This window comes from Carcharodon carcharias, chromosome 7, assembly GCF_017639515.1.
Source record: "Carcharodon carcharias isolate sCarCar2 chromosome 7, sCarCar2.pri, whole genome shotgun sequence".
NCBI classification, from domain to species: domain Eukaryota; kingdom Metazoa; phylum Chordata; class Chondrichthyes; order Lamniformes; family Lamnidae; genus Carcharodon; species Carcharodon carcharias.
The window spans coordinates 59,795,054-59,812,082 of record NC_054473.1 but is presented as its reverse complement, the minus strand read 5'-3'; the positions used below and the strand labels follow the sequence as shown (position 1 = coordinate 59,812,082).

Below are 17,029 nucleotides of genomic sequence, written 5' to 3'. Positions count from 1 at the left end.
CAGCCACCTGACAGTCTTAGTATAGTTGAGTTGGCTAGTGCAGTCATGGATCTAGCCACCACATCCAGGATGGAAAGGATCAGCTCCATGCTTTACACAATGCCTTGTCTCATGTTGGAGGTGGACTCCTCCATACTCCTTTCCAGTGACAGCCGGTTTTGTCCCAGACCCCTGTCAACACACCTAGCACCATGGTGTACATGTTCATCAGCCTTCTACTGTAGGTTGCTTCTTTGGAGTCCTCATCTGAGTCCCCTGCCGCATGTGCCTTCCCACCTCCTCCCCACACCCTTGGTTCTCTGCTGCTTCCTCCAATTATGGGCAAACTTATCCTGGAAAAGAGAAGGTCAAATATCAGTGATTGTGTGATCGGCACATCACTCAAGAACTGTCATAGCTGAACAGCTGGAGGTATACGGAAGCAGCAAGTGGTAGGTGCCAGATTGGCATCAGTAGAAGGTATGTGCGAGTGAGATTGGGAATCTGAATGTTAGGTGAATGACCTTTCTGCTACAGGGTGAGCGATGGGTGTTGGTGTGTTGAGCGGTGTGATAGGCTGGTTGGTTTGCAGGGTATAAGATGTATTCACGGACTTTGATCACACATGTGAATTCTTTGGGGCCAGACTCTGGACATTTACTTTGCTTGCCACCTCTTACCACTTCCACCTGGCCCCTCCCCACCCTGCTTTGGAACCATGGCCTCTTCCTTCAAGTCTTCCTCCAACAAGAGTCCAGATGATATGTGTCCCAGGCTGCTGAGGGAGGCAAGGGAGGAGATCGCAGGGGCTCTGACCCAAATTTTTAATTCCTCTCTGGCCACGGGGGAGGTGCCAGAGGACTGGAGAACAGCTAATGTGGTTCCGCTATTTACGAAGGGTTGTAGAGATGAGCCAGGGAAATACAGGCCAGTGAGTCTCACTTCAAAGAACAAATGACAAAAAAAAGTACAGGACAGGAACAGGCCCTTTGGCCCTCCAAGCCTACGCCGATCATATTGCCTGTCAAACTAAAACATTTTGCACTTCCGGGGTCGGTATCTCTCTATTCCCATCCCATTCATGTATTTGTCAAGCTGCCTCTTAAACACCACTATCTTACCTGCTTCCACCACCTCCTCTGGCAGCAAATTCCAGACACTCACTACCCTCTGCATAAAAAACTTGCCCCGCACATCTCCTCTAAAGGTGTCTCCTCTCACATTAAATCTATGTCCCCTAGTAATTGACTCTTCCACCCTGGGAGAAAGCTTCTGACTATCTACTCTGTCCATGCCACTCATAATTTTGTAAACTTCTATCAAGTCGCCCCTCAATCTCTGTCACTGTAGTGAGAACAATCCAAGTTTCTCCAACCTCTCCTCATAGCTAATAACCTCCAGACCAGGCAGCATCCTGGTAAACCTCCTCCGCACCCTCTCCAATGCCTTCATATCCTTCTGGTAATGTGGTGACCAGAATTGCACGCAATATTCCAAGTGTGACCTAACCAAGGTTCTATACAGCTGTAGCATGACTTCCCAGCTTTTAAACTCAATACCCCTGCTGATGAAGGCAAGCATGGCTTCCTGACTACCTTATCCACCTGCGTTGCCAATTTCAGCGACCTGTGGACCTGTACACCCAGATCCCTCTGCCCGTCGATGCACTTAAGGGTTCTGCATTTACTGTATAACTCCTACCTGTATTAGACCTTGCAAATGCATTACCTCACATTTGTCTGGATTAAACTCCATCTGCCATTTCTCCGCACAAGTCTCCAACCGATCCATATCCCGTTGTATCCTTTGACAATCCTCTTCACTATCTGTAGCTCCTCCAACCTTAGTATCGTCTGCAAACTTACTAATTAGCCCAGTTACATTTTCCTTCAAATGACTTACGTATACTACAAACGGTCAGTGGTAGGGAAACTATTGGAGAAAGTTCTGAAGGAGAGAATCTATATCCACTTGGAGAGGCAAGGTTTGATCAGGGATAGTCAGCATGGCTTTGTCAGAGGGAGGTCATGCCTAACAAATTTGACTGAATTTTTTGAGGAGTTAACCAGGTATGTAGATGAGGGTGGTGTAGTTGATGTAGTTTATATGGATTTCAGCAAAGCCTTTGACAAAGTCCCACATGAGAGACTGATAAAGAAGGCAAATGCACATGGGATAGAGGGTAATTTGGTAAGGTGGATTCAAAATTGGCTTAGTTGTAGGAGGCAGAGCGTGATGATGGAAGGATGCTTTAGTGACTGGAAGCCAGTGTCCAGTGGCGTACCACAGGGATCTGTGCTGGGTCCCCTATTATTTGTAATTTATATAAACAACATAGATGACTATGTGGGGGATAGGATTAGTAAGTTTGCGGATGACACAAAGATTGGCTGGGTGGTTAACAGTGAGGTTGAGTGTCTTGGGCTACAGGAAGATATAAACGGGATGGTCAAATGAGCAGATGAGTGGCAGATATAATTTAACCCTGGAAAGTGTGAGGTGACACATTTTGGAAGGAGTAATTTGACAAGGAAGCATTCAATGAACAGCATGACATGAGGTAGTTCTGAGGAACACAGGGACCTTGGCGTGTGTGTGCATAGATTTCTGAAGGCAGAGGGGCGTGTTAGTGGGGTGGTGAAAAAGGCATATGGAACACTTGCGTTCATCAATCGAGGCAAAGATTACAAAAGTAGGGAGGTCATGTTGGAGTTGTGTAGAACCTTAGTGAGGCCACAGCTGGAGTACTACGTGCAGTTCTGGTCGCCACATTATAGGAAGGATGTGATTGCACTGAAGGGAGTGCAGAGGAGATTCACTAGGATGTTGCATGGGATGAAACATTTAAGTTATGAAGTTATGGATAGGCTTGGGTTGTTTTCGTTGGAGCAGAGAAGACTGAGGGGGCGACCTGATCGAGGTGCACAAGATTGAGGGGCATGGACAGGGTGGATAGGGAGCAGCTGTCCCCTTATTTGAAGGGTCAGTCACATAGGGGCATAAGTTCAAGATGAGGGGCAGGAGGTTTAGGGGGGATGTGAGGAAAAACCTTTTTACCCAGAGGGTGGTGACGGTCTGGAATGCACTGCCTGGGAGGGTGGTGGAGGCGGGTTGTCTCACATCCTTTTAAAAAGTACCTGGATGAGCACTTGGCACGTCATAACATTCAAGACTATGGGCCAAGTGCTGGTAAATGGGATTGGGTAGGTAGGTCAGGTGTTTCTCACGTGTCGGTGCAGACTCGATGGGCCAAAGGGCCTCTTCTGCATTGTAATTCTGTGAAGAGTTCCTCCAGTGAGGCATCTGAGACCCTTGAAGCCTGCAGAATCTTGGGACAGCTTTGCCTGGTGTTCGCTGTTCCTTCACTTTGACTAAACCGGTTTAAGTTATTTGCAGCCTTTAGTTATCCGGTGCAGCTTCACTTTAAGAGCAACATACTTCCTTTAAGAACTGTAGGCTATTTGGAACACATTGCAGTCTCACACACTCCTAGGTCCTGTTACCCATGCAGCAAACCAACAGCTGGGCTGCATGTCATTATCATTTAAATGAGGTGGCAGGACAAAATTTACAAGTTGTCTACCTCCACTGGAAAAAACATAGGTCACGAATCACAACCTCCATACTCGATAAATAATGTAAATTAATAGTGTCTCTCTGAGCAGCTTTGTTCTATGCCAAATCTGAGGGGCACAGTGGAAGAGGAGTTAGTACTACTGGATTAGAAATCAGAAAAGTGGCAGAAAATTCCACATTAAACTTGTACTCTTTAAAATTATATGAAAGAATTGTTCACTTGAAGGTCTGGAGAAAATTCAACTTACTTCGATATGTTTGGCTCATTTGATAAAATATACTAATATATTTTATATTAACTTTCAGAATTGACTTAGAAATTTAATTTTTACCTATTAATAAAAAATTTCCAATGTCAAGTTTTTGATAACAGTGACAAAATTTTGTTTAATCTAAACTGAGATTTGTCTGTTTTTGGTTGGAATTAATGGCCGCTCAAACTTTATTTTATGTGTTCTCTTAATGTCTGAATCATTACTATAGGTTTTGAGAGTGTCATCAGATGTCTTTCAATACTCCATACCTTTGCCACCATTGCACCCTATTCTCTGATTATTGTCATGTTGAAGCAGACTTTTCACAACCTCACCATCCTGTTCACCCACAAGCTTAGCTTCTGATACTAAATCCTCTCCATCACAAAGACTGCCTACTTCCATTCCTGTAACCTCGATCCCTGCCTTAACCATCTGCTGCTGAAACCTTCATCTATCCCTTTGTTGCTTCTACATTCAACTATCACAATGCTCTCCTGGACAACCTTCCACTCTCCATAAACTTCAGTTCATCCATACTCTGCTGTTCATCAATGTCCCCTCCTCTAATTCATTTTTTTGTTATGTACAGCTGATTCATTTAAATGCGCAGTCTGTTTGTTTTTTTTTCATGGCCATGAACATGCACTATCTTAAAGGGGACAATTCGTGCGCAGCCTCTACGGTAACTTCTGGGTTGCTGCGCATGCACACAGTTCAGAGGGAACAATTCTGTCCATACCCTTCCCTGTACTCAATCCTGTTCACCTGCCAGCTTTCATCTCACTGTTCTGCATTGGCTCCTGGTAGTGCCTCAAATTGAAAATGATAGTCCCTGTGTTAAAATCTCATCATCCTCTTGACACCCTGTCCCCCTATCCTGCTTATTTTTAAAATTCTCCAACCCTACAAACCCTCCAAATTTCCATTTCTCTGATCTTTTAGGCAAACCCCAAGCTCCCCATCTGCCTAGGCCTAACATCGTAGAATTTCATTCATAAACCTTCCCATTTCCTTATCCACATTTAAGACCCTTCTTAAAGTTCACCTCTTTAGCCAAGTTTTTAGTTTTTCCCATTCGTCCTAGTAACTCCTCCTTTGACTCAACATCCATTTATTTGATTACGCTCCTGAAAAGGATCTTGGGAATGTTTAGCTATATTAAAGGCACTACCTAAATGCAAGTTGTTATTGTCTCACATTATATTATTTATTGCTAGATACATTATAATATGTTTACATTGCTTTCACTCAAATGCAGTTGGATGAAGGCTGGATGGATGACGACCGAAATGATTTCCTGGATGATTTGCATATGGACATGCTAGAAGAACAGCATCATCAGGCTATGCAGTTTACAGCCAACATGCTTCAACAGGTAATGAGACTATAACTTCAGTAATTTTTTCTAAAGCTACTATGAGGCATAGAAATTAGACAGATTCAACACCGCTCACTGGCTATCCTCCACAAGCAGCTTGCCGGAAAGAAAGACTTCAATGTCGAACTGCCTGCCTCATTGGCAGCAGCCTTCAGGTAGTCCTGAAAGTTGGTTAGAATGAGCTCGAGGAGTGATCCCACTGCCTATGATGTCAGGGAAGCATTCTTGCTCTTCTTGACATCACAGAAAAGCTTTTTGAAATTTACCTTGGAATGTTGAGTGGGGGCAAAACCAACTCCTGACCTATCCTTGCTAACTTATCTCACCAAGGAGTTAGTCAACAAGCATCAGGCCTCGAATTAACTTATTGAAGCAATCTAGCCTCTGATTTAGACATCCAGGATGCCTAAAAAATTGACCCAAAAAATAAAGTTTTGGTCCCAATACCTACACACTGGGCAGACAACCTTCCACTAAATTGGTATGATACAAACTTCATTCTTGTCTTTTTAATACTAGACATCATACGTTTTTGCTCAATAATTTAAGATAGTTATTTCATCTATAATATAAATAGCCTGATGTACAGACATTGCTTTTGAAAAACTATGCTAAAATGGGCAATAGATGAACGTTTTAAAATATATGCAGTACAAGAATTTTGTTCCCTCTTCCTAATAAACACTCTTAAACTTAAAGATATATTTTCGTGGCAATTTTAAACATTCAAGTTGGTTATTGATTTGCAACTGTGGCATTATGCATCTGTTGTTTCTCGTTACCAGTGGCTTCTGGTCTTGTGTGAGCAACCATCCTGGGAAAATGTGATTTTTCTTTTTATATCTAGAATTGCTGTGACTGAGTAATGGAACAGAATATACAATCCGCTACTCCTTGTAGTGGCTTCACTTGAGTGGCTTCACACATTAGCCAAGAGTAAACTCCAGGCATTAACTGTATGTGATTCACTTAAGTCAACCATTAATCTGTTGCTGCATCTCACATGCCATCTGGAATAATTTGGAGCTACTTTCAAGCCTCGCACTGCTAACACTTTTATCTCACACTTTTAGCATCATACACTTCCTTTACTATCCACGAATGCTAACTTGTCCTTCTTTTCTATCTCCATTGTTTTGTCTTCCAGCATTCAGCACTTTGGTTCTCCTATCATTTTCCATTTCCTTGTATCTTGAGACTGTGCAGATTTCCTGTCTCACGACGCTTCTCTTTGTCCCTTATTACCTGTTCTCAATAGCGAAAATAAAACTGACGGGTGAGGATGGCACAGCCACTTCACCCAGCAAAATACCTACACTATTCATTTCCTCAAACTGTTTCTACCCTATAAAACGTCGAATTACCCATGCACTCAACAAGTGGTTAAGATCTGGGATGTGCTGCCTGAGAGTGTGGTGGAGGCAGGTTCAATGGAGGCACTCAAGGGAATTGGAATGCTATCTGAAAAGGAAAAATGTGCAGGGTTATGAGGAGAAGAGAAAGTGGGGGAATGGCCCTAGGTCCAGTACTCATTCAGAGGTCCAGTGCAGACATTGGCATCCATGTGTGCCATAACAATTTTGTGATTCTGTGAAATATGTTGATTCTTCGTGAGCATTGACCTTTGAAATGCAATCCATGAATTACTGAGTTGTGGTAACAGAAAATTAAACTACATGGGCAATCTTTTACTTATCTCCCTACACACAATGAGCATCTTATGCTGTTTTACTAAAAGTGTTCTGTTAAATTTGATGATCAACAAATAAGGTTAGGACTGTGAGCACACATGTTTATAACTGTTGGCACATTTACCTGAAAGCTTTGCTGAATACAATAAAGCCAGAAAATATTACAAATTGTGATGTAACAACAGTTGAACCTGCTGGCCTTTTTCTGCTGTGAAACTCTTGTCATGTAACCCATCAGGAATCTCCTTATTCCTACCGGACCAGCGAATTCTTCCATGCTGCATTAGTTTGCAAATAATAGTATGTATTAGTGCATGATGCTAAGCTAAGCGAATTTCCTCTCTACTATTTTTTTAATATCAACTAGTGCACCTGAAATTGTTGGAATTAAAACATAACTTGTTAAGCACATATTCATAGCATTTGGAACATTACATTTTCATAGGCTTGTTGCCAGTGTAGCAGAAGCTATTAAACAATAAGTGAGTAGCCCTCTCACCCCTACCATATGCAGAAATGCACCAGCCATTCTGCAAATATATCAGTTATACTAAAATAAAAGCAAAAAACTGTGGATGCTGGAAATCCAAAACAAAAACAAAAATACCTGGAAAAACTCAGCAGGTCTGGCAGCATCTGCGGAGAGGAGCACAGTTACCGTTTCAAGTCCGCATGACTCTTCAACAGAACTAAGGAAAAATAGAAAAGGGGTGAAATATAAGCTGGTTTAAGGGGGGGGGTGTGGGACGAGAAGAGCTGGATAGAAGGCCAGTGATAGGTAGAGATAACCAAAAGGTGTCATAGACAAAAGGACAAAGAGGTGTTGAAGGTGGTGATATTATCTAAAGGAATGTGCTAATTAAGGGTAGAAAGCAGGACAATTAAGGTACAGATAGCCCTAGTGGGGGTGGGGTGGGGGTGAAGGAATTGAAAAAGGCTAAAAGGTAGAGATAAAACAATGGATGGAAATACATTTAAAAATAATGGGAATAGGTGGGAAAATAAAAATCTATATCATTGGAAAAAACAAAAAGGAGGGGGAAAATCAGAAAGGAGGTGGGGATGGAGGAGAGAGTTCATGATCGAAAATTGTTGAACTCAATATTCAGTCCAGAAGGCTGTAAAGTGCCTAGTCGGAAGATGAGGTGCTGTTCCTCCAGTTTGCATTGAGCTTCACTGGAACAATGCAGCAAGCCAAGGATGGACATGTGAGCATGAGAGCAGGGTGGAGTGTTGAAATGGCAAGCGACAGGGAGGTCTGGGTCATGCTTGCGGACAGACCGAAGGTGTTCTGCAAAGCAGTCACCCAGTCTGCATTTGGTCTCTCCAACGTAGCGAAACCGCATTGGGAGCAATGAATGCAGTAGACTAAGTTGAGGGAAGTGCAAGTGAAATGCTGCTTCACTTGAAAGGAGTGTTTGGGCCCTTGGACAGTGAGAAGAGGGGAAGTAAAGGGGTAGGTGTTGCATCTTCTGCGGTTGCATGGGAAGATGCCGTGGGAGGGGGTTGAGGTGTAGGGGGTGATGGAGGAGTGTACCAGGTTGTCACGGAGGGAACCATCCCTACGGAATGCTGCTGGGGTTGGGGGTGGTGGGGGGGGGGCGGTGATGGGTGAAGGGAAGATGTGTTTGGTGGTGGCATCATGCTGGAGTTGGCAGAAATAGCAGAAGATGATCCTCTGAATGCGGAGGCTGGTGGGGTGATAAGTGAGGACAAGGGGGACCCTATCATGTTTCTGGGAGGGAGGGCAGATGCGCAGGAGATGGGCCGGACACGGTTGAGGGCCCTGTCAACTACCATGGGTGGAAAACCTCTGTTAAGGAAGAAGGAGGACATGTCAGAGGAACTGTTTTTGAAAGTGGCATCATCAGAACAGATGCGACAGAAGCAAAGGAACTGAGAGAATGGGATAGAGTCCTTACAGGAAGCGGGGTGTGAGAAGCTGTAGTCGAGGTAGCTGTGGGAGTCGGTAGGCTTGTAATGGATATTGGTGGACAGTCTATCACCAGAAATTGAGACAGAGAGGTCAAGGAAGGAAAGTGTCAGAGATTGACCATGTGAAAATGATGGAGGGGTGGAAATTGGAAGCAAAGTTAATAAATTTTTCCAGGTCCAGACAAGATCATGAAGCAGTACCGAAGTAATCATCGTTGTACCGGAGAAAGAGTTGTGGGCGGGGGGCGGAGTAGGACTGGAACAAGGAATGTTCCACATACCCCATAAAGAGACAGGCATAGCTGGGGCCCATGCGGGTACCCATAGCCACACCTTTTATTTGGAAGAAGTGAGAGGAGTTTAAGGAGAAATTGTTCAGTGTGAGAACAAGTTCAGATGGAGGAGAGTAGTGGTGGATGGGGATTGTTCGGGCCTCTGTTCAAGGAAGAAGCGGAGAGCCATCAGACCATCCTGGTGGGGGATGGAGGTATAGAGGGATTGGACGTCCATGGTGAAGAGGAGGCGGTTGGGGCCAGGGAACTGGAAATTTTTGAGATGATGTAGGGTATCAGGGGAATCATGGCTGTAGGTGGGAAGGGACTGGACAAGGGGAGAGAGAATGGAGTCAAGATAGCAAGAAATGAGTTCCGTGGGGCAGGAATAGACTGACACGATCGGTCTGCCGGGACAGTCCTGTTTGTGGATTTTGGGTAGAAGTGGGCCATCCAAGGTTGGGAGGCTATATCAGTTATACTGACTGGAATCAATTAATATCACACTTCAGGAAACAAAAATTGTCTTTGGTGATTTTTCCAAGAAGTACATATTATTAACAAAAATATATTTTGTAATTTGCTATAATCCCTGCACACTTCTGTTATGAAATTCATGGTTGAACTAATGTTTTATTTCTGAAATAATAATACCAATAATTGCAGTTTGATTAATTGATGGTGCAAGACAAGAAACTGCTGAGAAGCACCTTTATTTCTTTTCATGTTAAGTTCATTATAACCTTATTTTATAGTTTGGTGTTTACGATGAGTATATTCTAGGCTGAAATGAACAAGTATTTGATGTTTCAGGGATTTAACAGCAGGTGAGAAAGTGCAGTTCAGGCAGAAGATCAGCCATGATCGTATTGAATGGCAGAGCTCAAGGGGCCATACAGTCTACTCCTGCTCCTACTTCATATGTTCTTACATTCTTTGGCAGTGGGATCAAAGAGGATAAATTCTTTGCCCTCATTTTAACTATACTCCCATCTGTATAGGTGGTTGTATTTATTATTTCCCACACTATGAATTCCTGAACTGGATGGAGTTGCCTTAGGGAGATGCCAAGTAGAAACAAAGGGGAAGTTCGAAAAAAGGCAATTAAGGGTGGGCAACAACTGCTGGCCTTGTCAGTGACGCTCACATGCTAAGAACGAATATTAAAAAATGTCAACCAATAGGTGTTCCTGAACATCATCTAAAGAATTGGCAGTAGCATGAACAGATTCATTGTTTTAATGGTGCATTAATTGTTAAATATATTTTAATTGTGATTAATCATATGCAGGTAATGAGTATTAACAGGGGTTTCACTTAAGCCCTATTAGTAGACACACATTAAAACTGGTTGTTGGGTTAGGAAGTGTATGTTTATAACATGTAATTACGTAAATAAGTTTAAAAGTTTGTAAAGATTGGCTCCAGTTCTATTCTTCACCAACTGGTTTTCTGGAGTAGAACAATTTGCCTGTCCTGGCAAAGAGATAACAGTGAAGGCACAAAAGGACAAGAGGAGTAACTGATGAAATTGTGGACTGTTATATTACTATTACTACAAATAGATGCTCAATGACAGCAGTTAAGACTGAACTGCTCTTTCTGCAACATAAACCTATTAGTTTACTTTCTTACTACACAAATGATGAGATCGATGAAGCACATTGTTCCAGTGTAAAAAAAAACTATCGTCTGGTCTAGATTAACAAGCCCTAATTTTAACACTTAGATGGGAGTATAGTTAAAATGAGGGCAAAGAATTTATCCTCTTTGATCCCACTGCCAAAGAATGTAAGAACATATGAAGTAGGAGCAGGAGTAGACTGTATGGCCCCTTGAGCTCTGCCATTCAATACGATCATGGCTGATCTTCTGCCTGAACTGCACTTTCTCACCTGCTGTTAAATCCCTGAAACATCAAATACCTGTTCATTTCAGCCTAGAATATACTCGATGATAGATCATCCACAACCTTCTAGGGTAGACAATTTAAAGATTTACAAGCTTCAGGGTGAAGAAATTTATCCTCATCTCAGTCCTAAATGACTAACCCCTTATCCTGAGACTTCGCCTCCATATTCTTGATTCCCCAGTCAGAGGAAATAATCCATGTGTCTACCCTATCAATTCCTTAAAAAATTTTGCACGTGTAAGGTCACCTCTCATTCTTCTATTCCAGAGAGTAAAGGCTCAATTTATCCAGCCCCTCTCATTCTAGGCCTTCCCAACCTATCCTGATGTTAACATGCTCTTTTGAACAGACTATCAAGAAAGCTGTCCCAAACTGGAAGGATCTTGTTTAAATATGTCGATCTGAGCCCAATGACTCTATTGGGATCCAATCAGCTATCTTAGTGGGAGACTATAGTGGGGCTTCCCTGTAGGATCAAATATGTCAGAAGCTAGATCATGGGCCAGAAAAGACTCAGGCAGGTATGATTTTAGATTTTATTTCAGGTATCCTTGTGGTTCGTGTTTGCTTGGCTCCCACAAGATAGCCCTGGGTATTACTCACCCATGGCTCCATCACCTTCCCTGACGCCCTTTTTTCATTCTTTCATGGGATGTGGGTGTTGCTGGCAAGGCCAGCATTTGTTGCCCATCCCTAATTGCCTTTGAACTGAGTGGCTTGCTAGGCTATTTCAGAGGGCAGTTAAGAGTCAGCCACATTGCTGTGGGTCTGGATTCACATGTAGACCAGACCAGTAAGGATGGCAGATTTTCTTCCCTGAAGGACATTAATGAACCAAATGAGTTTTTACAACGATTGATGATAGTTTCATGGTCACCACATGGTCACCAATACCAACACCAGCTTTATATTCCAGATTTATTAATTGGATTTAAATTCCACCAGCTGCCATAGTGAGATTTGAACCTATATTCCCAGGGCAATAGCCTGGGCCTCTGGATTACTAGTTCAGTAACATTACCATTATGCCACCACCTCCCCTCATTTGGAACCCAACTACCGCCTGATGCTGGGGACCACTTCTGCAAGTCCTTGGCTGCAGCTTCCTGCTGCCGCCCTGAGCCCAGCTACTGGATCTGTCTGGCTCTAGATATGAGTCAAAGAAAATGAATGGAAATAAGGCCCAGCTGTTGAAATCAGCCAAGTCTCCAAATCACCAAACCCCTCCCCACCCCAGCCAGGTGTGCGCCTCATATGCTGCGTGCATATGTTCCCCTGCCAACCACACCCATACCCAATTCTAAAATCAGGGGCGCAATGTCTAATGACTATATTTTGTTGGACAAACCATTGAAAATACACAACAATTCCTTCAACTTCTGCCAGATTAACATTTCGAGATTAATCCATCATTCAGATTCTGAAATAACAAGTTGTTTCCATCATCATCTGCCTTTGTTTCAGATTTCTGCTACTTGTAATCTTTTGTAAAAGGAGTCAATGGTTCAAACATAGACAAAAGAGCTGAACTCCATAGGTGAGGTGCGAGTGACTGCCCTTGACATCAAGGCCGCATTTGACCAAGTGTGGCATCAGGAGCCCTAGCAAAACTCAAGTCAGTGGGCATCGGGGGAAAGCTCTCCGTTAGTTTGAGTCATACCTAGCACCGAGGAAGATGGTTGTGATTGTTGGAGGTCAATCATCTCAGCTCCAGGACATCACTGTAGGAGTTCCTCAGGGTAGTGTCCGAGGCCCAACCATCTTCAGCTGCTTCAATGACCTTCCTTCCAACATAAGGTCAGAAGTGGGGATATTTGCTGATGATTGCACAATGTTCAGCCACATTCGCAACTCCTCAGATACTGAAGCAGTCTGTGTCCAAATACAGCAAGACCTGCACAATATCCAGGCTTGGGCTGACAAGTGGCAAGTAACATTCACACCACACAAGTGCCAGGCAATGACCATCTCCAACAAGAGAGATTATAATCATCGCCCATTGACATTCAACGACATTACCATTGAATCCCCCACTTTCAACATCCTGGAGTTACCACTGACCAGAAACTGGACTGGACTAGCCATATAAATACTGTGACTACAAGAGCAGGTCAGAGGCTAGGAATTCTGTGACAAGTAAGTCACTTACTGACTCCCCAGACCCTGTCCACCATCTACAAGGCACAAATCAGGGGCGTAATGGAATACTCCCCACTTGCCTGGATGAGTGCAGTTCCCACAACACTTGAGAAGCTTGACACCATCCAGGACAAAGCAGCCCATTTGATCAGCACCACATCTACAATCATTCACTCCCTACACCACCGACACACAGCAGCAACAGCATGTACCATCTATAAGATGCACTGCAGAAACTCGCAAAGGCTCTTTAGACAGCACCTTCCAAACTCATGACCACTAGCATCTAAAAGGACAAGGCAGCAGACACATAGGAACGCCACCACCTGGAAGTTCCCCTCCAAGCCACTCACCACCCCAACTTGGAAGTATATTGCTGTTCCTTCATTGTCATTGGGTCAAATCCTGGAACTCTCTCCTTAACTGCACTGTGGGTGTACCCACACCACAGAGACAACAGCTGTTCAAGAAGGCAGCTCACCACCACCTTCTCAAGGGCAACCAAGGGTGGGCAATAAATGCTGGCTCAGCCAGCGAAGCCCACATCCCTTGAATGCATTTTTAAAAGTAGCTTAATGCAGAATGCTGGAATTGTCTACCAGAAAATAGCATTTTTTAATTTAAGTTTCCTGCATAACTGCTTCCTAGCTTTTCATTTTCCAATGTTCAAATCATCTACTTTTCAGGTTAGGTGAAAGTTTTTAGATATTTTTGCCTGCTCTCTTTCATTCCTTTGTATTCCAGAAAAAGCAAGAAGAAGAAGAAGGAACAACAGATACGGCCACTATATTGTCTAATCAGCATGAGAAAGATAGTGGGGTTGGGCGTACCGATGAGAGCACTCGAAATGATGAAAGCTCTGAGCAAGAGAACGTCGGAGACGAGCAAACCGCCTCTCATACCTTGAGTAGCCACATGAAACTCGTGTACAGCCATGACACTCTTGGAAGTTGTGACATGCCATTCAGTAATGAATCATTCATCTCTGGAGACTACACAGATGCAGATTTTCTTGGCATTCCAGCTGATGAGTGTGAGAGATTCCGCGAACTGCTGGAGCTAAAATGTCAGATGCGGAGTGCCAATCAGTATAGCCTTTACTATCAAAGTAGCGCCATGGATATGAGTAAAAATGACCAGGAAATTGTTGACCGAGAACTTGAAATGTTGAACGATGAACTGCGCAACATTGAGCTCGAGTGTCTGAACATTGTGCGAGCCCATAAGATGCAACAGCTGAAAGAGCAATACAGGGAGTCATGGATGTTACACAACAGTGGTTTCCACAACTACAACACCAGCATTGATAGCCACAGGCATGAGCTGTCTGACATCACAGAACTGCCTGAAAAATCAGATAAGGATAGCTCCAGTGCCTACAATACTGGTGAGAGTTGTCGAAGCACACCACTGACATTAGAATTATCTCCTGACAATTCCTTGCGTAGAACAGCTGAAAATATCAACAGTCAAAGCATTGAGAGGACAGCCAGCAATTCTGTTCCGAACAATTCGCCCCAAAAGCCACTACAGCCCCTTACAAGGAGCCAAGAGTATATCCCTGCAAAATCCAACTCTGCCACTAAGGAATCTGACCATAGCCACCAGTCTGACGGAAAGGAGGAGAAAAATATTGCTGAGAGCAACAAAGGCCATACTTTCGCCCAGAACTCAGGGTCACAGCACGTCCCCTGTCCAACCACATTCCACCATTCCCCATATAGACATGCTCATATCCCAGCACATGCTCAGCACTATCAAAGCTACATGCAGTTGATACAACAGAAATCTGCTGTGGAATATGCACAGAGCCAAATGAGTCTTGTAAGCATGTGCAAAGAGTCGCCTTCTCATGAATCTTCAAATCAGATAGAGCCCAAAATGGAGTGGAAGGTAAAGATCCGAAGTGATGGAACCAGGTACATTACCAAGCGACCTGTCAGAGATAGACTTCTTAAGGAACGCGCATTGAAGATTAAAGAAGAACGTTGCGGTATGACAACTGATGATGATGCAATAAGTGAGATGAAAATGGGCCGCTATTGGAGCAAAGAAGAACGTAAGCAGCATTTGGTACGTGCAAAAGAGCAGAGAAGACGGCGTGAATTCATGATGCAGAGTAGATTGGAATGTTTAAAAGAACAGCAGAGTACTGACGAGAAGAAAGAAGTGAACATAATTGAACTGAGCCACAAAAAAATGATGAAGAAAAGGAGCAAGAAAATTTTTGATAACTGGATGACAATACAGGAACTGTTAACCCATGGTACTAAATCACCTGATGGAACAAGGATATATAACTCCCTGTTATCAGTAACTACTGTATAAGTAAGCTTTTCCACGATATAAATTAAATACTACCAATTGAGGTAGAAAAGATCTTGCCTCGTTAAAAGTGGCATATTTTGTAAATATATAAAATACATCAGTGGTCCATATGTGAATGGAAGTGCTACATATACATCAGTGGGTGACAAGACACAAATTGATCTGTTGTGCCTTTTTAAAGGCAGAAATAATAAGTAGTGTACTTTAAGCAACCACCTTGTTTTTCACATTGCTTAGAATCTACAAGTTATTACCTTTCCAAATTCACATATGCCAATAGACTTTAGTCATTGTTAATATTTTATATGAATTGGAGACTCCTATCAGGTGTTTTAGATATAAAATGCCATTTGCCTAGATCATACAGAAATCTGCAGTCATGTATCTATTTATATGGAAAAAGATCTTTTATTTTATAATTTCTTGCTGTTCTATGTGTAACTTGCTTAAGTTTGAATCAGTTTTCAGCTGGAAGACCTTAAAAAACTGCTGGAATGTGCTTAAATGTAAGCAGTTCTGCTGGCAAAACAAGCTGCAGTCAATTAAAAGCAAAATACTGCGGATGCTGGAAATCGGAAATAAAAACAGAAAGTGCTAGAAATACTCAGCAGGTCTGGAGAGAAAAGGTATTAATGTTGAGCCAAATATGGTTCTTCTTGAAGAACTCTTGCTTCTCTGTTCACAGTTGCTGCCAGGCCTGTTAACTACTCCCAGCATTTTCTGCTTTTACTGCAGTAAATTAGAGCTGTTTTCTTTGCATGTACATAAATATCATTTGTTTATATGAAACAGATTGTGTAATTGTGAAAACCCATTGTAGTTTATTGTGTGCTTTGTAGGCTTGAATGTATTAAACTTATGCAGTTTAATTAATATTTAGTTAGTCACACACTTTTGATGTCTTGTAAAAGATGAAAATAAATTATTGTTTTATATTTGAGCTTCAATTGCATGTTACATTATTTCAAATAAACAAGATCAACAACATCATCAATTTCAACACTAGCCTTTAGCATCGGTTAGATCTGAAATTTTGCACTATTAACTTTGATATTTAAATCACGGGAACTATCTCTCAGGTAGCTTGACAGGGAAATTAATATGTCTGAATTTGTCCTTTTCCAATCTCACTCTAATAACCAATCTGGCAAATCAAATCTAGGTTTAAATGTCATTCTTATTGGTAACCAACGAAAATTATTTTGTCAACCCTCAAAGGTTGAGTTATAACACAGGCTCATTTATAAGGCTCCTGGCCCTTGGTCCCATCACTTTCATTCATCCATTTAACACACTGTTATGGAACATTTACCTCATAATGTAAAAAAGTAAAATTCCTGAGAGGTGCTATATTGAAAATAGAGTGCACTCTGAACTATTGTGGTCACCAATTTACTTAAGCCTAGTCCATCACTGCAGCATATTTCTACAGCCTCTTCCATACCAGCCTTGATATTCACAATCATTTGCCAGTTTAGTCTGACTGGTTTGTACAATCCATCATATGGCATCTTTTGTTTCCTTTAAACTGCAAACAAGTACAAAAAAGGTACTATTCTTTT

At 42.5% G+C, this 17,029-nt stretch overlaps 1 protein-coding gene across 1 annotated transcript in view; it reads left to right on the top strand.

Annotated features, from left to right (window-relative positions):
- The window catches only part of pdzrn3b (PDZ domain containing RING finger 3b), a 451,624-nt gene extending 435,217 nt beyond the window's left edge, over positions 1–16,407 (top strand). Inside the window, exons 9-10 of the mRNA XM_041192618.1 lie at positions 5,071–5,187; positions 13,884–16,407. Coding sequence (XP_041048552.1) covers positions 5,071–5,187; positions 13,884–15,467 — 1,701 coding nt within the window. The 3' untranslated portion in view covers positions 15,468–16,407. The remainder of the gene's footprint in view (positions 1–5,070; positions 5,188–13,883) is intronic.
- Positions 16,408–17,029: the final 622 nt, after the last annotated feature.